Genomic DNA, 22,265 nt, shown 5'->3' with positions numbered 1-22,265 from the left:
TATGGGCCCAAGAGGTTGCGGGGCCCACCGGTGAGTCAGTTCTGCACCGCTAATTATGAGGGGCCCTTTTAAGCCAAAATTGCCCGGGTAATATTTCTCCCCATCCAGCCATGGATCCATACTGTAGGGATGGCAAACTCAGCCAACTCAAGGGCCAAATATGGCCCGTGGAGCCATTTTATTTGGTCCGCGAGATAATTTCAAATGTGTATTATAGTTGGCCCTCATACACAGTTAATGTATAGCGTAACAAGACTTGAACATGAAATTCGTTTTTGTCACAGGAATATGAGTGGGCCCAAGGTGTAACATCACACTCATGTACAACACAATACAGTGCCCTCCATTATTATTGGCACCCCTGGTTGAGATGTGTTTTTTAGCTTCCAATTATTATTATTTTTCTCTAAATAATATGGGACCTTAATGGAAAAAAAGAGAAAAATCCAACCTTCAATACAAGTGCATTTATTCAGTGGGGAAAAAATCCCACATAAAGAAATAATTATTTGACATCAAATAATGTGTGTCACAATTATTAGCACCCCTGTTGTTAATATTTTGTACAACCCCCTTTTGCCAACAAAACAGCACCTAATCTTCTCCTATAATGTTTCACAAGATGGGAAAAGACAGAAAAGGGATCTTCAGCCATTCCTCTTTGCAGAATCTCTCTAAATCATCCAGAGACCTGGGTCCTCTCCTCTGTACTCTCCTCTTCAGCTCACCCCACAGGTTCTCAATGGGGTTGAGGTCTGGGGACTGAGATGGCCATGGGAGGAGCTTGATTTTGTGTCTGGTTAACCATTTCTGTGTAGATTTGGCCATATGTTTAGGGTCATTGTCTTGCTGAAAGACCCAGTGACGACCCATCTTCAGCTTTTTGGCAGAGGGCAACAGATTTTGATTTAAAATGTCCTGGTATTTCAAAGCATTCATGATGCCATGCACCCTAACAAGCTTCCCAGGGCCTTTGGAAGCGAAACAGCCCCACAGCATCACTGACCCACCCCCATACTTCACAGTGGGTATGAGGTGCTTTTCAGCATGCGCATCTTTCGTGGCACGCCAGACCCACTTAGAGTGTTTGTTGCCAAAAAACTCAATCTTGGTCTCATCTGCCCAAAGCACACGGTCCCAGTTGAAGCCCCAATACCGCTGGGCGAACTCCAGACGTTTGCGTTTATGATTGTGGGTGAGGAAAGGTTTTCTCCGTGCATGCCTCCCAAACAGCTTGTTGGCGTGTAGACAGCGCCTGATGGTTGATTTGGAGACTTTGTGACCCCAGGATGCTACCATTTGTTGTAATTCTGTAACAGTGAGCTTTGGAGATATTTTGATTTCTCTTGCCATCCTCCTCACTGTGCGTGGTGGCAAAATAAACTTGGGTCCTCGTCCAGGCTTGTTTACCACTGTTCCAGTTGTTTTGAACTTCTTAATTATTCCTCTCACAGTAGATATGGGCAGCTGCAGTTGAGTGGCAATCTTCTTGTAGCCTCTGCCTGACCTGTGAAGGTCGACGCACATCTGCCTCACTTGTATGCTGTGTTCCTTTGTCTTTCCCATGTTTAAGAGTGGATAAGAGAAATGGCCTCGGTGTCACGTCATATTTATACCCCAGGGAAACAGGAAGTGATGAATTACTAATTAAATGTTCCTACATACTCTGGTAAACTTTGTAAACTACTGTAGAAATGACAGAAATGCTTCAATTATATTTATTTCCTGGTAATTGTTAAGGGTGCCAATAATTGTGGAACAGGTGATTTAATGAAAAATAATTATTTTTTAGTCAGGGATTTTTTTATTTTCCTACAATTCATTTGAGTTGAAGGCTACATTTTCCTAAAATTTTCAGTGTGACAGTATTCTTCTGCAATAAACACTGAATTTATTTTAAGGCTTTTAACACATCTCAACCAGGGGTGCCAATAATTATGGAGGGCACTGTATGTGCAGGCACATTTGAACTACCATTTTGGCCCTCAGTTGATTTGAGTTTGACATCCCTGCTGTAGGCATTCAAAAACTCAGAGAAAAAAAAAAACACACATCCATATCAACACACTTGAACCATTATCCTTGCAGACAAACAGGATATAAAAAATATGTATATCTTACCCTGTGAAGTCTGCCGAATACATCCCATAATCAAAGACATAGACACGTGTGATCTGGCAAAAGCTGAGATAACCAAGAGCAACCACCAAACAGTACCTGTGAACAGAGCGTTGGGCAGAATTCATGACGTGGTTTTCAAAATTTGCTTGAATAGTACACATAGAGCGATGTGCAGAGCTCTAAATTAACACCAGCCAACCGGCCAAATGTTGGTACAATTTCAGTTTGGCAGGTAGAAAAGACCAATTCACCAGCCACTTTGACCCATCAGTGCATGTGTGTTTGGCTAATGAGATTAAAGGGACACTGTGTGAGATTTTTAGTTGTTTATTTCCAGAATTCATGCTGCCCATTCACTAATGTTACCTTTTTCATGAATACTTACCACCAGCATCAAATTCTAAGTATTCATTATGACTGGAAAAATTGCACTTTTTATACATGAAAAGGGGGATCTTCTCCATGGTCTGCCATTTTGAATTTCCAAAAATAGCCATTTTTAGCTGCAAAAATGACTGTACTTGGACCATACTAGAAGATATTTGTTAAATACTTAGTAAACTTTCCTGTAAAGATCAAATTTGCCAATAGGCAGCCCAATTTCAATAAGCAGCATAGTTGCAGTACCTTTTTTTGACCATTTCCTGCACAGTGTCCCTTTAACTACTACAAGTCATTTTGGCTGGTGGCGAAAAAAGTTAATTTACGGCCCTGGCTATGTGGATGTATAATTTACACAACACACATTAACAAATTTGAAAAATGTAATTTTGTTTTGTGAATTTGTATAATTTATAAATCCACATCACACTATGGGGCCACCGTAGAATGGCGATGTGGGTAATGATGGTTATGTATACATACCAATGGAAATTAGCCTTTTTTGTGGCGATTGGGTGCGTTTATATTTTATTTGTCCAACCCGTGTATATGCATAAGTTTACGGGTCTGATTGATTGTTCTATTTCTTAGCATATGGGACAGTGTGGGAAGTTTGATGACTCAAGTGAACCAGCCTGTTGGCCAAGCGTGAAGGTTCAATTAGCAGGGACAGAGCACAGTTTTGCTCAAAATTTTGCAATGCACACAACATTATGGGTGACGTATCAGAGCTCAAAAATGTCAAATTCTTGGTGCGCGTGTAACTGTTGCATCTTTGACCGAGACAGCAAGTTTTTGTGATGTATCAAGAGCCACGGTATCCAAGGTAATGTCTGCATACCACCAAGGAGGATGAACCACATCCAACAGGAATAACTGTGGACACAAGAGGAAGCATGTAAACAGCTTCCCTCTTGACCATTCACCTGTTATATGCAAAGTATCTCGAATTGTCCCACCTCCTACTTTTCACTATCAATCCTACTTTACCTTCCTTAACAATATATATTTATAACTAGACTGCCTGTGCAGTCGCCTTCGACTGCTTAAGGTATATCCCCGAAACGCGACGCTTCCAGTCCCCCATCATTCCTACCACTCCCGTCCACCATTTTGTAAACGTATATGATACATACAGACGTGACATGACGTGCATAGGCTTAAAACCAAATGGTAATACTGTTTTAATGGTTCAGTGGATATACCACATTAGGTACAGTGTAATAACCAGTGTAACAATATTTAATACAATGTAATACCAGTGTAACACCGCCATTTTTTAAACTTACATCATGTGTTTGTGCGTAAGTGGTATTACATGGTATTGCATATTGTTACACTGGTATTACACTATATTACATGGTATTGCATACTGTTACACTCGTTATTACACTGTACCTGATACTGCATATTGTTACACTCGTTATTACACTGTACCTGATATTGCATATTGTTACACTGGTATTACACTAGTATTACATGGTATTAAATAATGTTACATTGGTTATTACACTGTACCTAATATGGTAGATTCACTGAAATGGTGAACCATTAAAATAAGGTGTTACCGGGCAAATCAATCCTCCCAGTCAGAAGTTATGGGCCCAATGAAAATTCCGCCATTTTGAAAGTGTTGTCTTCCAAACTCGAATCAGTTCATGAACCTACCCTAGAGCATTCACACACAAAATCTGGGACAAATCCATCCACCCGGTCAGTAGTTATGGGCCAAACAATAATTCGGCCATCTTGAATTCAGCCATCTTGAAAGTGTTGACCTCCAAACTCGAATCAGTTCATGAACCTACCCTAGAGCATTCACACACCAAATCTGGGACAAATCCATCCACCCGGTCAGAAGTTATGGACCAAACAAAAATTCGGCCATCTTGAATTCAGCCATCTTGAAAGTGTTGACCTCCCAACTCGAAGCAGTTCATGAACCTACCCTAGAGCATTCACACAACAAATCTGGGACAAATCCATCCACCCGGTCAGAAGTTATGGACCAAACAAAAATTCGGCCATCTTGAATTCAGCCATCTTGAAAGTGTTGACCTCCAAACTTGAATCAGTTCATGAACCTGCCCTAGAGCATACACCCAAAAAATCTGGGACAAATCCAAACATCCGTTCAAAAGTTATCGCGTTAACACGAAAGACCTTACGCGGCGGCGGCGCACGCAAAACCATTACATCCCCGACGCTCCGCGTTTCGGGGATATAATAACAATAGTCTGAAATAACAATAGTCTGAAAAGTGCACATGGTGAAAAAAGAATAAAGATCCTGGTAAAGACATTCAGAAAATATTAAAATGATTAAGAAACACTGTTATGGGTGCAAAGCAATGACAGAATTAACAAACTAACAAAATTCAATTCAATTCATTTTATTGGGACCATGTACAATTGAAACATAAATGTTTCCATTTCATGCACTTTACCAGAGTTAGCCTTAAGTTAATTTGCATCTGTAGTCCCTAACATTAACATAAAATAAAATACAATAGAATAATAAAGTAAAGCAATCAAAAACAAATGAAAATACACATAAAAACAAACAAATCACTCATATGGCATGTCCAAGCTGGGGCCAGCTCTAGAATCTTGTACACTAGACAGAGGCTTGAAAACTCTAAACTTTTCCAATAAATTGTGTTTGTCTAAAATATTGCAGTGGTGGTAATGAAGTATTTTTTTGTCAAGAATCTTTACAGCTTGTTTATATTGTAATTTCAATGGTCTAATGGTAGATTCATTGACCTGTCCCCAATAGGTTATGCAATATGAAATGTGTGAAAAGATGACACCATGCATACATGTTTTGGATACATCCATAAGAAGTGATGCTTTTTGAAGGAGAGGTTGCTTCTGAGTCCTGACAAATCACACTTGTGACAAGGTGTAATCACTTAATTAGGGCTCTAGAGGACCGGGTGTGATCAAAAAGAGGACTGACACACCATAAAAGCCTAACAGGACCAGAAAGATCAGCCGGTTCTTTCTGTAACACACTCACAATATGAACAAAAATAGAACTGGGTCCTTTTGCTGTCGGTTCAGTTTTTGGCCCTATTAAAGAGGACTGAGTTTGGTTCACTTAAAGAGGAGTAGGTGTGAAAATGGCCTTAAATGGCTGAAAGGGACCAGGTGTGAAACCCCTATATGTTGTAGTCAGGCTTTAAATAATCGAAATCCAACTCCGGGTTGGGATCTGCTTCCGGATGATAAATTTCGTCATTGTCCGACTTCGAAGGTTGAGTGCAATAGTGGTTCACCACATAGCCATTTTCGTGGGCCAGCTTCATTTGTCCCAAAATCTTCCTCAGGTCTTCAAAGATCACCTTCATCTTTTGGTCCAATGCTTTCCTCACCCTCCGGTAAACTGCCTCTCTCCCCTCTGGTGTCTGGTACACCTGGTGTTCTTCCTCCTCTTGTCTGTTCCTGCTCCCGTTCAACAGCCACTCATCCCTGGCCATGGTGTCGATGAACACCTCATGCTGGATCATCAGCTCCACAAGCTCATTCACACGATTGGTCAGTTTCTTGCGGGAGTTGCTGTGGATGTTTATAATTTGGTCTACCATGCAGTCTGTGATGACTTGGACCAGGAAGTGCCTGAAGATCCCAAACACCTCCGTGCTGAAGTCAGGGATGCTGTGGTTCAAATCAACAACCATGTTTTCTTCTAGGATTTTCATCCTAGTTTTATCGAAGAACGACGGGAGATTTCTAAAGATCATGCTCTGCAGGTCCTCGGGTGTATACTCCACGTTCATTCTACCCATGATCTCCTTCAGAACATCATCCAGGATCGTGACCATGCCCAGATTGAAGATGGGGTGACCCTTTTTCGAGCGTTCGCGTCTGAAGTCTACCTCCAACTTGTCGATCTGGTGTTCGATATGGTGCTTCTCGGCCCACATGCGTAGGCTGTCTGAGGCTGTCTTGGCTCGAGCCTGTGCCTCCACATATTTAGGATCTATAGGGGTGGAAAAACATAAAACTGTAATGCTCAACATTTTGAAAATCTACAGTAATATCAGACATTGGTTTACCTTAAAGTATTACCAAGCAAATAGGCATAGTGCTGATTCATGCTTAGCATTGACAAAGTCTATGAAGGTAAGGGGTCAGATCACAGATGCACAGAGGAAACAGAGGTGGTTTCCCTTTGTTGAATGGAAACGGTAGTAGACAGTCTTTTAACAGGATGTAGTAGGTCTGCAAAAAATGTCATCTTACCGATGTTCCTCCGCAACCAGTAAACCCCGATCGCGAGTCCCACCAGTGAGGCCCAGAGTGGGTCAATGTTGCTCAGTAACCACAACATCTTGCTACTGCAGGCCCAGCCAGCACCACCTGAGAAGGATCATCCATCCGTTCTCAACGATTACTCTGCTTAAAGCCACATTGCGTACTGCAGTTTCCCTCTTCTGTCACTTTACAGCAGGGCTGGGGAACCAATGCCCTGAGGGCCTTTTATAGGCCTTGAGGCCGTCTTATCCGGCCCCCGATATACCGTAATTTTAATATTATGCAGTTTCACGTGAAGTATGACATGATTTGAAAAGAAATCTAAGAAATTACATTTGCAATACAATGAAGTTATATTTGCAGGGGACCTATAAGTTGGGGTTCATTGTAAAGGTGGCTCCTTCAATATCTATAGGCCAAAAGTGCAGTAGGAAATCCTGGTCTTTGCTCATATACGGCCGTGGACAGAGGTGTCAAAACTAAAAGTAAAAGTACTTTTGTGGTGCAATTACAACACTAGCACATGGCATTACATAGCTGTTATAACATTTACTCCATTATACCTAATGAGATAGATAAACTGTGTTATTACTGAAAAACACTGAAAACCTAACAAGGACCCACCACAAACTTGATCCAACCAGTGCAGAGTTAGCTGATCGTAAGACAAGTACACAGGTCTACTGGTTACTCAGATAAGTTACTTGTGTTGGAAGGAAACTGTGTTTCTTTTTTTTACTTTTACTTTTACTTTTGACACCTCTGGCCGTGGAATGAAAACAGTTCCCCACCGCCTGCTTTACAGGTTGGTATCAGACTTGTCATCTTAGTTTAACTACAGTGCCACAGCCTGATCCTATTTAACATGTTTACAGCTCATGAAGGACGGCAAAGTAAATTCATCCAATTACACATTGATGCACTTCACTGAAATAATTTTGGAAATATAATTTTGATGTTGGAAAAAAGGTTAAAGTAACACACCCTTCTAATCACCCCTTGGTCATCACGCTTTGACATGTGGCTGTGCTACACCTACTAAAACCTGCTAAACCTGCTGCCTAATTCTGCCTGAAAACAAAACAGTCCTGTCTGTCTTGCAAACATTTGAAAAACTTACTGTACATGGAAATCTGCTACAGCGTAGGCCTACAATGTTGTTAAATCTAACACATGGTCTAAATCTAACCCACATCTAGCCACATTCACTTCACAGACGTAAACATACTCATGGTTCTGTCTGTTACAGTAATCTTTAAATTGTTGAGGATACAGAGGCATTTTAAAGTTACCTTTTTTGCTTTGATCCCTTTTTGCTTGTGATGTTGAATGTTCAGGGTTCGGAGGACCTCTTGTTCTCTGAAAGACGTTAGTACTCTAATTTTGGATCTATACAGTGTGTCGTCGTCACCCCCCCTCCCCGGAGAACTGTGAACATAACGGCGAAGTGAACTCACTTTCAGTTTTGGTGGAAGTGCCAAAAGGAAATGGGAGGTGCATGGTTTTATGCCTTTTCACCATTTTTACACGGTCCAGTAAATGCAAAAACTGGAGCTTTACGGACATAGACAATATATTGGAGTTACCATCAAGATGACACTATGTAATTTCTATAGCGACTGTACATGACAATTAACACACTAGTTTAGCAAAGGCGTGCTTAAGTTTCAGTACGTCTGTACAAGGGCACCAGGAGAGACTGCAGCCCCTGACCGTTAACCATTTTCCCCTTCCCTAAATATACAGTATGTCACAAAAGTGTAGACCCCTCATATTTTTGCAGATTTGTAAGTATATCTTTTCATAGATAGAGTGGTACGCAGGGCCTCCAAAATCATTGGCCACAGTCTTCCCACCTTAGCCTCACACTACAATATCAGACTTGCCAGGAAAGCCAAAAACATCACCTCTGACCCAACACACTCAGCACACCTTCAGGGAAAAGGTACTGCAGTATCCCATGCAATACGACACGCTCTGGGGACAGTAGGCCTACCTACCCACAAGCCATCCGCCAGTTATGCACTAGCACTTTACAGTTACTCCACTATCTGGCCTTCCTACCTCTCCTGTTTGCTTTGCACAATGTTACTACAATTCTGTACAACCCATGCACTTTCAATATTCCATTGCACTGTTCAATGTCTCCCATGTTTTTTTGTCCGTACCCCGCTGTTTCTTTCATGCCCCCCATAATTCCTAACAACTGTTGATATGGCTAAATAAAACTTGAACTTGAACTTGTCTGTTATAAAATTCTTTAAATAGTTGAAGATACAGGGGCATTTTATATTTACCTTTTACTTTGATCCTTTTCTTTCTTTTTTTGTTGGGGCTTTATTATTATAGGACAGTGTGAGAGTAGACAGGAAATGATTGGGAGAGAGCGATGGGGCAGGGTCAGGAAATGACCCCGGCCGGACTCGAACCGGGGTCCCCGTGGGCATGCAAGCCCAGATGTGGGGGGCTTATCGTGCTTTGATCTTTTTCTGCTTGTGATGTTGAAAGTACAGGGTTCAGATGACCTCTTATTCTGTTAGTAGTCTAGACCAGTGTTTCTCAACCTTTTCTTAGGCGAAGCCCCCTTTCAATTCATGAAACATTTCAAGGCACCCCAAACCAACAAGCCGCAACATGGCACTGCATCCGATACCACACAATCTTAGAAAAGTAACACATTTGGAGACGTCACACGACCTACGTTCGAAGTTGCAGCTGACTGGGGCGACCTATATTTACTTTATTGTGCGAAAATGGCAGATGAAAGATTCCACTGACTAGCATTAACTTATCAATTTAGACAAATATGTATTATATTACATAATTTATTTATCAGCCACGTTTCAGCGGCACACCTGAGGGGGGCCCGCGGCACCCCTGTTGAGAAACACTGGTCTAGACGTTAGTAGTCTAATTTTGGATTGACCACAGAGAACTGTATATAAGGGGGAAGTGAACTCTCTTGGCAGTTTCGATGGCAGTCCAAAAAGGAAATGGGAGGTGGCTTTGTGCTTTTTCACCATTTGCACAGTCCAGAAAATGCAAAAGCGGAGCTTTACGAACATAAACGATATATAGGAGTTGCCATCAAGATGATAATACTGTACGTAATTTCTGCAACTACACGACAATTAACACACTAGTTTTGAAAAAGCGTGCTCAAGTTTCAGTACGTCAGTACTAGGGCACCGGAAGAGACTGGCGCCCCTGACAGTTAACACACCCACACCCACACCCACACCCACTCTCTCTCTCTCTCTCTCTCTCTCTCTCTATCTCTCTCTCTCTCTCTCTCTCTCTCTCTCTCTATCTCTCTCTCTCTCTCTCATGCAGGCAGACAAGCATGAATGCACAATATTTCTCAGCTTGATCTGTCTCTCCTTTTTTTCTTTCGTCTGTCCCTCCAGCTTTCTTTGTTTCTCTCCTCTTCCCAACCCCTCTATCCCTTGTCTAATCTTTCTTCTTAATATTTTGCTATTTTGCCCTGAATGGGCACTAGAGGGAAGAAGGGTTTCAAATAAGATCGGCTTGAAGTACACAACTGTTGGTCTGATCCTTGTCTGAACCCCCCCCCCCCTTATGACAACCGGTGGAGCGTTACTCCCCAGGACCATGGGCAAATTTCCTTCATTGTGTGCGACATTCTTAGATAGTCGGGTATTTTCTCTGTGTTTTTCAATCGGAGGTAGTGATTGTTGGGCAAATTTCATTCATTGCCTTTTTTGGTGGTGATTGGGTGCATTTATATTTTATTTGTGAAAAGAGCGTTGTGCAGTGTTCAGTAGGTTGTTTCAGCATTCACCTGAATGTTACAGTGGCCCCATAGAGCAATGTGTAGGGCTCTTAATTAACACCAGCCAGGCCCTGCCGTGACCCAATGGTAGGGCACTGAGTTACTACGCTGGCGACCCGGGTTTGATTACGGCCCGGCCTGGGTCATTTGCCGATCCTTCCCCGGGGCCACCGTAGAATGGTGATGTGGGTAATGATGGTTATGTATAAATGGAAATTGGCCTTTGTAGCATGTCATAGTGTCATGACACAGTCATAGAGAAGTCATAAAGATTATGTCCATTTCATAAACCTTTTATGACTCTTGGCCTTAAATGACCTTCGGTTATGGCAAAGACAACATTCAGTTATGGCAAAGACAATACTATGCCACTGTAACAGAAGCTTGCTTGCTTCATCATTCAAAATATATACGGTACTGCAAGGAGAATAATGTATTGTTTGTACTCACCATTCTTGTTTGTGTGCATGCTTTAACTATTAAATTAGCATACGTACCAACGAAATTATAAATCACTGTTGCACTGGCTTGACTTTTGTGTTGTATTGTTTAGTATTTCTATTGCTACCAGGACAGCAAGCTGTGCATGCAAACTTTAATGGTATATTCAAATTCATGTACAAAGACAGGCAGACATTCATTTGTTTTTAAAAGTTGTATGCCATTTATGTGACATACAGTGTCTGTGACAAAATACAAAGATGGTAACTGATAGCTCATACAGCAAAGGCACACTATGTTGTGAATTTGATCAGCACTGATTGATAAATGATACGAATTCACAACATTGAAAATGAAGTGATAATAATACTTAATATGGATGGTGATAATGATAATGCTTAATGATAATGCTTAATGATAATGCTTTCATGACTCTTCATATGATGAACTGTAGCCTACATCACAAAATCAGTTACACCAAATTTTGTTTTGTTAAATTGGAGGAGAACGAGGAGTGATTGATGGCTGGCCTTCTAGTCCGGCTTTCTCAGAGCTTCAGCTGCTATTTACACGTATCTGGATATTTTTAAATGTGGATATTTTTTATCCTGTTAGGGCGCGATCACACAGACCGCGGATTTCTGCCTACAATCTGCGATGCGCATCCAGCTGATTAATCAGAAGTGACCACACCAAGCGCGGATCCACTGCCTATTCGAATGCGGTGACTAGGCAACGTAACGACTCAACTGTCACTCGCAACGTAGCCTAATTGATGGTGTTATGTCGTTAAATGTTATGAAAACATACACAAAATGCTTTATCCATTCATCTATGTAAAATGAATAGAAGACAAGCTCTTTTCTTGCTCCCCTAACGTTGGATAGAGAATCTGATATGAATTTTGATTACGGTCTCCTATCAAACATCTAGAAATCTTCCGCGGGTTTTCCGCCTTGAGTTGAACTTTTTTCAACTCAATCCGCCCGGCGCGGAGAGGCGCAGAATCTGCAACCCGAATTGCGCTGATATTAGACGCGTAATCTGCTCATTTTCTTTGACAAACAATAGAACACATCCGCCTCCTACTGTAAAATCCGCGGTCTGTGTGATCGCGCCCTTAAGGTGTAAACGCAACATGTGGATAAAAAGAAAAACTCAATTGTAACAGGTGCGTTTTAGCCCCCTGAATGGGATAATTTTCAATCCGGATTTTTGATAAGCAGATTTTTAAACTCTGTGTACGGCCAAAACCAACGCCTTTTTCAAAAAAGATCCATATACATGTAAACCGCTTCTTAATCCCTCTTGCTCATTCATCTGCCATATGCAAAGGCTCTCGAATTGTCCCACCTCCTCCATGTCTCTATCAATCCTATTTTACCAATCATAAGACTATATATTCATAATAACAATAGTCTGAAATAACAATAGTCTGAAATAACAATAGTCTGAAAAGTGCACATGGTGGAAAAAGAATAAAGATCCTGATTAAGACATTTGACAAAGATTAAAGTGATTAAGAAACACTGTTATGGGTGCAATGCAATGGAATTAACAAACTAACAACATGTAATGATTTAATAATAAAAATATATATATATATACTGTTTATGTGTGGTTTATTTGTCTATTTATTTATTTCTCTGTTTAATATCCTAGTGCATTTCTCAGTTATGTTTGTTAAGGTTTTCATCAGGGAATTACTGCAGTTTTTTAAATTGTTGGATTGTGTTACACTGTTCCAGTTTGTATAATAAGATAATTTTTTACTTCGGCTATTTTATTTGTGGGGATAGCCCTGGTTCCCTGGTTTACTTTCTACTTAAAGATTTCATATTCTTCAACCAGGGCTTGGACATCCAAGTCGAAATCTGTTGACGGAGGTTGGAATTGTTCCTGTTTCGGGTCTGAAAGTTCAGTGCAATAGTAGTTCACCGGACGGCAATTTTTGTGGGCCTGCTTCATATGTCCCAAAATCTTGTTCAGGTCTTTAAAGATGTCCTTCATCTTTTGGTTCAATGCTTTCCTCATCCTCCGGTAAACCGCCTCTCTCCCCTCTGGTGTCTGGTACACCTGGTCTTCTTCCTCCTCTTGCCTGTTCCTGCTCCCGTTCAACAGCCACTCATCCCTGGCCATGGTGTCGATGAACACCTCATGCTGGATCATCAGCTCTGCAAGCTCATTCACACGATTGGTCAGTTTCTTCCGGGAGTTTTTCTGTACGTTTATAATTTGGTCCACCATGCAGTCGGTGACAGCTTGGACCAGAAAGTGCCTGAAGATCCCAAACACCTCTGTGCTGAAGTCAGAGATGTTGTGGTTCAAATCAACAACCATGTTTTCTTCTAGGATTTTCATCCTTGTTTTACTGAAGAACGGTGGGAGATTCCTAAGAATCATGCTCTGCAGGACCTCGGGTGTATACTCCACGTTCATTCTACCCATGATCTCCTTCAGAACATCATCCAGGATCGTGACCATGGCCAGATTGAAGATGGGGTGACCCTCTTCTGAACGTTTGTGTCTGAAGTCTACCTGCAACTTGTCGATCTGGTGTTCGATATGGTGCTTCTGGGCCCACATGCGCAGGCTGTCTAAGGCTGTCTTGGCTCGAGCCTGTGCCTCCTCATATTTAGGATCTATAGGGGTGGAAAGACATAAAACTGTAATGCCCAACATTTTGAAAACTCTACAGCAACATCAGGCCTTGGTTTACCTTAAAGTAGAGTAGAGAGTAGAGTAGAGTATAATTTATTGATCTCGGGGGGAAATTAAGGTGTCAAGTAGCATACCGGTACATACTGTACATACACAAATACAGAAGACACAAGACATTACACACATACGTACACATATTAACCATATATAGCTCACTCTTACATACATTCAGCCCAAGGTGGGTCTTACCCACACCCACACACCTACCCACCCACCCACCTACCCACACACACACACACACACACACACACACACACACACACACACACACACACACACACACACACACACACACACACACACACACACACACACACACACACACACACACACAGAGCACAGCTGTGTGTGTGTGTGTGTGTGTGTGTGTGTGTGTGTGTGTGTGTGTGTGTGTGTGCGTGCGTGTGTGTGTGTGTGTGTGTGTGTGTGTGTGTGTGTGTGTGTGTGTGTGTGTGTGTGTATGTGTGTGTGTGTGTGAGAGAGAGAGAGAGAGAGAGAGAGAGAGAGAGAGAGAGAGAGAGAGAGAGAGAGAGAGAGAGAGAGAGAGAGAGAGAGAGAGAGACAGCGAGAGAAAGTGAGATCTGCATTGGGCTAAATGTCTGTAAGAGTGAGCTACAGTATATACGGTTACAGTAATATATGTGTAATGTCTTGAGTATTCTGTATTTATATTGTATGTATGCTACTGGACACTTTAATTTCCCCTCGGGATTAATAAACGATACTCTACTCTCTATTCTAGGTTGCAGCAGGTACTATATAAAGTCTGCAAAATTACAAATCGTCTGGGGTTGGCTTAGCATCGACAAAGTCTATGAAGGTAAGAGGTCAGATCACAGATGCACAGAGGAAACAGAGGTGGTTTCCCTTTGTTAAAGGGAAACGGTAGTAGACAGTGTTTTAGCAGGATGCAGTCCTGTAGGCATATAGTCTGCAAAAATGTCAACTTACCGATGTTCCTCCGCAACCAGTAAACCCCGATCGCGAGTCCCACCAGTGAGGCCCAGAGTGGGTCAATGTGGCTCAGTAACCACAACATCTTGCTACTGCAGACCGAGCCAGCTCCACCTGAGAAGGATCATTGTTGAGGAAATTAATTGAACTAATTAATTAGATGAGACCATGACAAGTTGATCAGAGTTTACAGTTGGTTTTCGCAAAAGGAGAGAGTGAGTAGCCCTGGAAAACAAGTTCCTCGCTTGGCATCCTCTGTCTCTCTGTCTCTCCTCCCACGAAGGCGCTTTTTTAATAAGGCAGCACAGAAGGAATGGAGAAACACAGGGCTAACATTGTCCAGTAGGGAGAGAACACTCCCTACCCTTATCTATGCATGGGCACTGCCAAAAAATTCACACAGAAACAGAGAAACATACAGAACGAAGGACTAAGTCTAAGAATTATTCTTACAATCATCTATCAGTTCTCAATGATTACTCTGTTTAAAACCACATTACATACATACTGTAGTTTCCCTCTTATGATGCTTTAGAGGTTGGTGTCATACTTGCCGCTTATTTTAAAGTACAGCAGTGGTTCTCCACCTTTTCTGAACAAACGCCCCTCTGACCTCATCATAACCCTGCCAACACCCCTAACACCCCCTGGCCGACTGTAGCTGTGAAAGCCCCTGTTGAGAAAGACTAAACTGCAGCGCCACAGCCTGATCCTATGGAAGTTGTTTATAGCTCATGAAGGACGCAAAGCAAATTCAATCAATTACACATTCACTGGAATAATTTCGTAGACATAATTTTGATGTCAGAAAAACTGCTCAGGGTTAATGTAACACACCCTTCTACTCAGCCCTTGGTCCTGCTTTTTGGTTATAGCCCTTTACTGGACATGTGGCTGTGCTAAACCTGCTGATGCATTCTGCCTGGAACAGCAGTCCTGTCTGACCTGCAGTCTGACCAGCAGTCCTGTCTGCAAATATTTGAAAATCTTACTGTACCTGGAAATCTGCTTCAGCGTGTCATCAAATCTAAAAACATGGTCTAAATCTAACACAAATCTAAACCACATCTAGCCACATTCACGGATGTAAATACACTCATGGTTCTGTCTGTTACAATAATCTTAAAATTGAAGAAGATACAGAAGCATATTATATTTACCTTTTTTTGCTTTGATCCCTTTTTGCTTGTGATGTTGACAGTTCAGGGTTCAGAGAACCTCTTGTTCTGTGAAAGACGTTAGTAGTCTAATTTTGGATCTATACAGTGTGTCCCCCGGAGAACTGTAAATATGACGGGGAAGTGAACGCTCACTTTCAGTTTCGACGGAAGTGCCAAAAGGAAATGGGAGGTGGTTTTGTGCCTTTTCACCATTTGCACGGTCTAGAAAATGAAAAAAAAATGGAGTTTTACGGACATAGACAATAATAATTCCCATCGAGATGACACTGCAATTTCTGTAGCTACATGAGAATAAACACACTAGTTTTGAAAAAGTGTGTTCAAGTTTCAGTACGTCTGTACAGGGCACCGGAAGAGACTGGCGCCCCTGGCAGTTAATCATTTCCCCCCTCCCTAAAAATAGCCCCCTGGGCCATAGTCAGTACAGGGCTGAACTGGACATCTAGCATAGCGGGCATTTCCCAGCGTGCCCCGCACACCCTCGTGGACCCCTATTTCCAAACATAAAATAAAAAACATCTGAAAATAGGGCCCCACTAGGGTGCAGGGCCCAACGGTGAATGGACTGCTTCTAATTATGAGGGGCTTTCAGTCAAAAGTGCCCGGGCCCTTTTCCTCCCCCTCCCTAAAATAGCCCCCCTGGGCCATAGTGCAGTCACAAGTCCATAAATATAGTCATCTGGCCTTCAGTGCAACTAACCCCCACATCTCTCTCCTACACTACACACACACACACACACACACACACACACACACACACACACACACACACACACACACACACACACACACACACACACACACACACACACACACACACACACAGGCAGGCAGGCGCACACTCTCTCCCTCTCTCTCTCTCTCCCTCTCTCTCTCTCTCTCTCTCTGTCTCTCTCTCTCTGTCTCCCTCTCGCTCTCTCTCATGCAAGCAGGCAGGCACACATGCACAATATTCCTCAGCTTGATGTCTGTCTCCTTTTCTCCTTTCTTCTATCCCTCCCTCTCTCTTTGTTTCTCTCCTCTTCACAACCCCTCTATCCCTTGTCTAATGTCTCTTCTTAATACGTTGCTATTACCCTGAATGGGCACTAGGGGGAAGAAGGGCTCCAATAAGGTCCCAGATTAAAAGGTAGTAGAGTTAAGTATAGAAACACGACCAAAGTGTACTTAGCATGTTAAGAGTCTCATACTTTTGGTGCAAAGAAAAAGTATGTTTACAATATGTTTCTTTGAAGTGTAGGCCTACTTAAAATTAGATGTAATTAAGTTGCACTCATAGAAAGTACACTTAGCCAACTTAAATGGACTTTGAAGATGTTTGGCTAAAGTGTGCTTCCTGAAAGTATATTAAAAGTGTATTGTCAACAACTGTATAGAGGTAAATAAATACCAATAGTGTTCTAATAGTGAACTTACTGAAAGTGTACTTTGTCATAACATAGGCCTATTCGTAGTGTATTTTTTGGAGGTGCACTATGATTATACCTCACCCAAACGTCTTCAGTGTAATTTTATGAAGTGCATTTTAAATCAAATACCTGACAACATATTGCTATTATACTTTTCCTAAGTGCACCATGATTATTCCCCTAAATACAGTATCTTCAAAATGTGATTTCACAAAGTGCATTTAAAAGTAAATCACTGATAACATATTGCATATCCTTTTTGTCATACCATGAGTAACCCTTCACTCATGTTCTATACCTCGTCCTCTATCCAATGTGACTATGCTCCATACATTTGCCATCATTACATTTTCCCCCTCCACTTGGTACAAAAGAGAACTTACAAGCCACTTTTACCTTTAGTGAATGTGTGTATGTATAGTAAGATAAACATCAACTAATCATTTTGGCTGGTGATGAAGAAAAAAAAGTTCATTTAGAGCTCTGTCTAGTGGTAACAGTGGTAACCCTGTTTGGGAATCACTGACCCAAATGATTTTGCTAATATTTGGGTCTGCAACATTTGGGCCAGCTACCCTGAATATGGCTACATTTCCATGCCGTTTATAATTCCGAATTAATAATTCCGAATTAAATAGTTCCGTTGAGTTTCCTTTGATCTTTCATTTCATTCTGAATTAAGAGGTGTTTACATGATGTTTTCATAGCGGAATTAAGCTTTATTCAGAATTAAAGTGAGTTAATTCTGAATGAAATGTCTCATGTAAACGTAGCCCATGTCCAATACAGGTCATCCAGAAGAACACTCTGAGAACACCATCTGTTTGGTCCTGTTTCCTGTTTTGTTGCCAATGTCAAAGTAAAAGTGTACAGCGGCCCCACCGTGCATCTAACGGTGGGGCACTGGGATGCTACGCCGGTGACCCGGGTTCGATTCCGGCCCGCCAATTGTTTCCTGTCTCGCTCAACTGGCGCTCAACGATACGCTCACTAATGGAGTGTACCGCAATGATTTCCAACCTGTGGGATAGGTCCCATTTGTGGGCCACAAAGCTGTTGCAATTGGGCAATGAATTTGTTTTCTAAAAACCTACATAGTATTTGTGTGTGTGAAAATAAATTAAACTGTATGTATTGCTTAGTGTGTCTTCCAAAAGATAGACTGAACGTTGCAACCCCCTTTAAGCTGTAGAATGTTTAAGCTATTTGAGCTGCAGTATTTATTGGATTAAGAGGTGGCCCGAGAACATTTGTGAGATTTTTAAACTGGGCCCCAAATTGGAAAAGGTTGGGAACCCCTGGTTTACTGTATTGTCGATTCCTCTATGTAGCACAGTCTGGGCCCACCACTACAGTACATGGATACCAGTACAGTACATGTTTAAGCTAAAACACCCACACATGTTCACCACCAGAATTGTAAAACAGTTTAATGATCTATTTTAGACATATCTAAGAGAAAAGTAGGCTCGGAACGGAACACTTGTATTCATGTAGGCCTACACACAACAGGAGTGTAATAAAACAAAGACGGATATTTACTGTGAAAAATATGTGAACAACCCACAACATTAAACTGGATTTCATCATAATAAACAGAAATGCTCCATTGACCATTACAGTGTGTGATGCAGCAGCACAAATTGATTCAGCCTCTTTTTTCGCAACACCATTCTTCTCAAGAGATAGATAGATAGATAGATAGATAGATAGATAGATAGATAGATAGATAGATAGAGAGAGAGAGAGAGAGAGAGAGAGAGAGAGAGAGAGAGAGAGAGAGAGAGAGAGTCAAGTGTGTCAATTGGAGTAAGCACGTGGGCTAACACTTTCACTTCATACATGCAACTTCTTCTTCTGTGGGAAACACTGGAGCACATTTTCAAACGCCATCGTTAATCTGTACAATTAAGCCCAATAGTAGTACACATCCAGACCATTCTGGTAGGCAAGCTTGATTTTCCCAAGAATTTTCTTAAGGTTCCCAAGTATGTCCTTCATATTTCGATTCCACACTTCTCTCATCCTCCGATAACGCCCCTCTCTCCCCTCTGGTGTCTTGTACACCTGGTCTTCTTCCTCCTCTTGCCTGTTCCTGCTCCCGTTCAACAGCCACTCATCCCTGGCCATGGTGTCAATGAACACCTCATGCTGGATCATCAGCTCCACAAGCTCATTCACACGCTTGGTCAGTTTCTTCCGGGAGTTGCTGTGGTTGTTTTTGACATGGTCTTCCATGTAGTCAGTGATGTCTTGGACCAGGAAGGGCCTGAATATGCCACACACCTCCCTGCTGAAGTCCGGAATCGTTTGGCTCAAGTCGACAACCATGTTCTCCAGAATCTCCCGCTCTTTTGCTGAGAAGATCGTCCTGAGATTCTCAATCATCTTCTTCATGTCCTCGGGTGTATATTCGACCTTCAGTCTAACCAAGAGCTCCTTCAAAGCATCTACCAGGATCGTGACCATGTCCAGGTTGAAGATGGGGTGACCCTTCTCCGAGCTATTGCGTCTGAAGTCTACCTGCAACTTGTCGATCTGGTGTTCGATATGGTGCTTCTCGGCCCACGTGCGTAGGCTGTCTAAGGCTGTCTTGGCTCGAGCCTGTGCCTCCTCATATTTGGGATCGGAGAGTCCTGGTGAGTATGTCCCAGAGGAACAGAAATAAAAATGAAATGATCAATAGAGTTTAAAAATCTGTGATGGAAATATGCATAATGACAAACAATACCAAGTTAGATTAACCTTACAAACAACAAAATACAACAAAGTATACGTAACAAGTGCTGATGTACTGTACATTTACCAGTTCAACTTACTGTTCCACAACCAGTGAATCCCAATGGCAAGTAGGCCTATGACCACTGAACCACATGGGTCGATATCACTCAGTGGACTCAACATCTTGCTACTGTACTCCGCCCCGTGCAGCACCACCTGGGAAGGATCACAGATCAGGTATTAACTCAAGGGTTCGCCCTGTTCAAAGCAGTGGTGTCAAAGCCATTTCAGTTCAGGGGCCATATACAGCTGTTTTGATCTTAAGTGGGTCGGACCAGTAATGTACGTAATTGCAAAATATTACAAATTTCTGCTTCATTTACCAATGGGGGATCGTAAAGCAAAATACATCCAATTACAAATTGCTGAACTTCTGAGGTGATTTTTTTGAAAAATTTGTCAGCTTGGAAACACTACTCTTCTACTCACACCTTGAAAGAGCTTTTTGCTATGGGGCAGTGGCAACTTCAGACAAACAAAATCAGCTTCACTTCTTCTTACAAAGCTTTCATATCACACCCAGAGGTATACTCCTTTGTTTGCCACTGTATTTAACTTGGTTGCATTATACCTGCTGCTGATAACGCCTACTGTCCGGTATGTTTTTTTTTAATTTTTTTTTTTAAGTGATAGCTTTGAAAACGGTTTCAGTTTGTCCACGTCGTCATATCAGGTTTCGTGATCAAAGATTAACCAAGTTGAACTTTGACAGTGAAAAGGCGTGGCACGGTGGAGAAATCACATGCAAAAATCTACAGTACAGTGTACGTTATTTTCTCTCACAGACTAAGGCAGCATTTCTCATGCTCTAAATGGCTACCATGAAGCCTGTTGCATAACAAACATAACCTGTATACCACAGTATGTACTTAAACAGTTAACATGTTCGGTAAACTCTTTCATTACTTGTTTGTACTTGTTATAGTTGTTTTGTACTTGTTGTACATGTTTTGTACTTGTAACATAGTTGCTTAGCTATTATTCTGTCCTGAAAGTATTTGAAAACCGACATGCAAAATCTGTTTCAACATACACTACACCACGTTGCATACACCATGAAGCAAACATACTCATGATTCTGTCCAGAGGTGTCAAAAATTTAAGTAAAAGTAAATTCATTCAAGTACTGTAAAACACTAGCACATAACATTACATAGCTGATACACCATTTACTATACTGTAATGAAGTAGATAGACTGTGTTATTATTGAGAAACACTAACTACCAAACAAGAACCCACCACAAATTTGATCCAACGAACACAGTCAATTGATACTAAGACAAGTAGGTCTACTGCTTATTGTGTTTCTTTTTTTACTTTCACTTTTGACACCTCTGGTTCTGTCAGCTATACAGTATTTTTTAAATTGTTGAAGATAGAGAGGGATTTTATATTTACCTTTTTGCGTTGTTTCTTTCTTGTGATGTCGAAAGGGGAGAATTCAGACAACTGAGAGAACCTCTTACTCTTACGCAGTGCAGACTTCTAGCTGTTTAAAATGAAACTGCAGCCTCAGCACGAGTTGCAGTACAGTAAACATAACGTATAGTAGGAGTTTACTTTCACTTTCAGTTTCAATTTCTACCGGAAGCGCACAAGGAAATTGGAGGTCTCTTTGTCCATGTGTGTGTGTGTGTGTGTGTCTGTGCGTGCCTCTGTGCATGTGATTGAGTGTGCAGCAAGTATTCTTATGTAATAAATGTGTGAAACAGGTTAGTTAGATTTCCCTCTTCTGTCTAGCAATTTGATGAGTAATCAAATCTTGTCTTCATCATTTCTTGTACCATTTCAAGCTATTCAATAGATGTCCACAACTTGAATTGCAAAAAAATAACTGGAAAAATAAGGGTAACCCCAATCTTTCGCAGCTAAACACTATTAACACGTTTGTTTTGTTATTTGTATGCTTTTGCGACACTATATCGTAACAGTCGTGCTAATAAAGCACAATATGAGTTTTAATTTGAATTCAGAACTCCAATGATTTTAACCCCTTAGTGCAGCACTATGGCTCTCTGTAATGTCATAGCAATGTTGTTATGAGGTAGTTAAGCATTTTCAGCAAGTGAATAGGGTCGCCGGGGACCCCTGCTGCAGTAAGAGGCTAAATGGCAGAGTAAGATCAGACCATCTTCCACCCCTCCATGGAGACGGATTCCTCTTAGCTTTCGCCAGACTGTTTCGCCCCGGCTAGTAATTTGTCACTCGGAGATCAAACCCATG

The 22,265-nt window shown here is 41.6% G+C and overlaps 3 protein-coding genes across 3 annotated transcripts in view; all 3 read right to left on the bottom strand.

Moving 5' to 3' along the window:
- The window catches only part of LOC134469380 (lysophospholipid acyltransferase 2-like), an 86,803-nt gene that overhangs the window by 16,361 nt on the left and 48,177 nt on the right, over positions 1–22,265 (bottom strand). Inside the window, exon 4 of the mRNA XM_063223601.1 lies at positions 2,122–2,217. Coding sequence (XP_063079671.1) covers positions 2,122–2,217 — 96 coding nt within the window. The remainder of the gene's footprint in view (positions 1–2,121; positions 2,218–22,265) is intronic.
- LOC134469382 (uncharacterized) lies at positions 4,888–7,612 on the bottom strand. Its single transcript, XM_063223603.1, has 2 exons — positions 6,750–7,612; positions 4,888–6,486 (listed from the first exon to the last, which is right to left on the bottom strand). Exons 1-2 carry the CDS (start codon positions 6,835–6,837, stop codon positions 5,666–5,668), a joined length of 909 nt encoding a protein of 302 aa, XP_063079673.1. The 5' UTR covers positions 6,838–7,612; the 3' UTR covers positions 4,888–5,665.
- LOC134469381 (uncharacterized) lies at positions 10,855–14,780 on the bottom strand. The gene is made up of 2 exons (XM_063223602.1): positions 14,668–14,780; positions 10,855–13,637 (listed from the first exon to the last, which is right to left on the bottom strand). The coding sequence occupies exons 1-2, from the start codon at positions 14,753–14,755 to the stop codon at positions 12,817–12,819; spliced, it is 909 nt and encodes a 302-aa protein (XP_063079672.1). The 5' UTR covers positions 14,756–14,780; the 3' UTR covers positions 10,855–12,816.

The sequence above is a fragment of the Engraulis encrasicolus genome, chromosome 18, assembly GCF_034702125.1.
Source record: "Engraulis encrasicolus isolate BLACKSEA-1 chromosome 18, IST_EnEncr_1.0, whole genome shotgun sequence".
NCBI classification, from domain to species: domain Eukaryota; kingdom Metazoa; phylum Chordata; class Actinopteri; order Clupeiformes; family Engraulidae; genus Engraulis; species Engraulis encrasicolus.
Note: the sequence above shows the minus strand (reverse complement) of the source record. Positions and strands in the feature narration are given on the sequence as shown.

What these genes read in the sequence shown, in the direction of transcription:
- LOC134469382 (XM_063223603.1), bottom strand. Translation starts at nt 6,837, where the DNA reads ATGTTGTGGTTACTGAGCAACATTGACCCACTCTGGGCCTCACTGGTG. An exon ending in CTGGTTGCGGAGGAACATCG is followed by an intron (nt 6,487 to 6,749) that starts GTAAGATGACAT and finishes CCACCCCTATAG; the next exon opens with ATCCTAAATATGTGGAGGCA.
- LOC134469381 (XM_063223602.1), bottom strand. Translation starts at nt 14,755, where the DNA reads ATGTTGTGGTTACTGAGCCACATTGACCCACTCTGGGCCTCACTGGTG. An exon ending in CTGGTTGCGGAGGAACATCG is followed by an intron (nt 13,638 to 14,667) that starts GTAAGTTGACAT and finishes CCACCCCTATAG; the next exon opens with ATCCTAAATATGAGGAGGCA.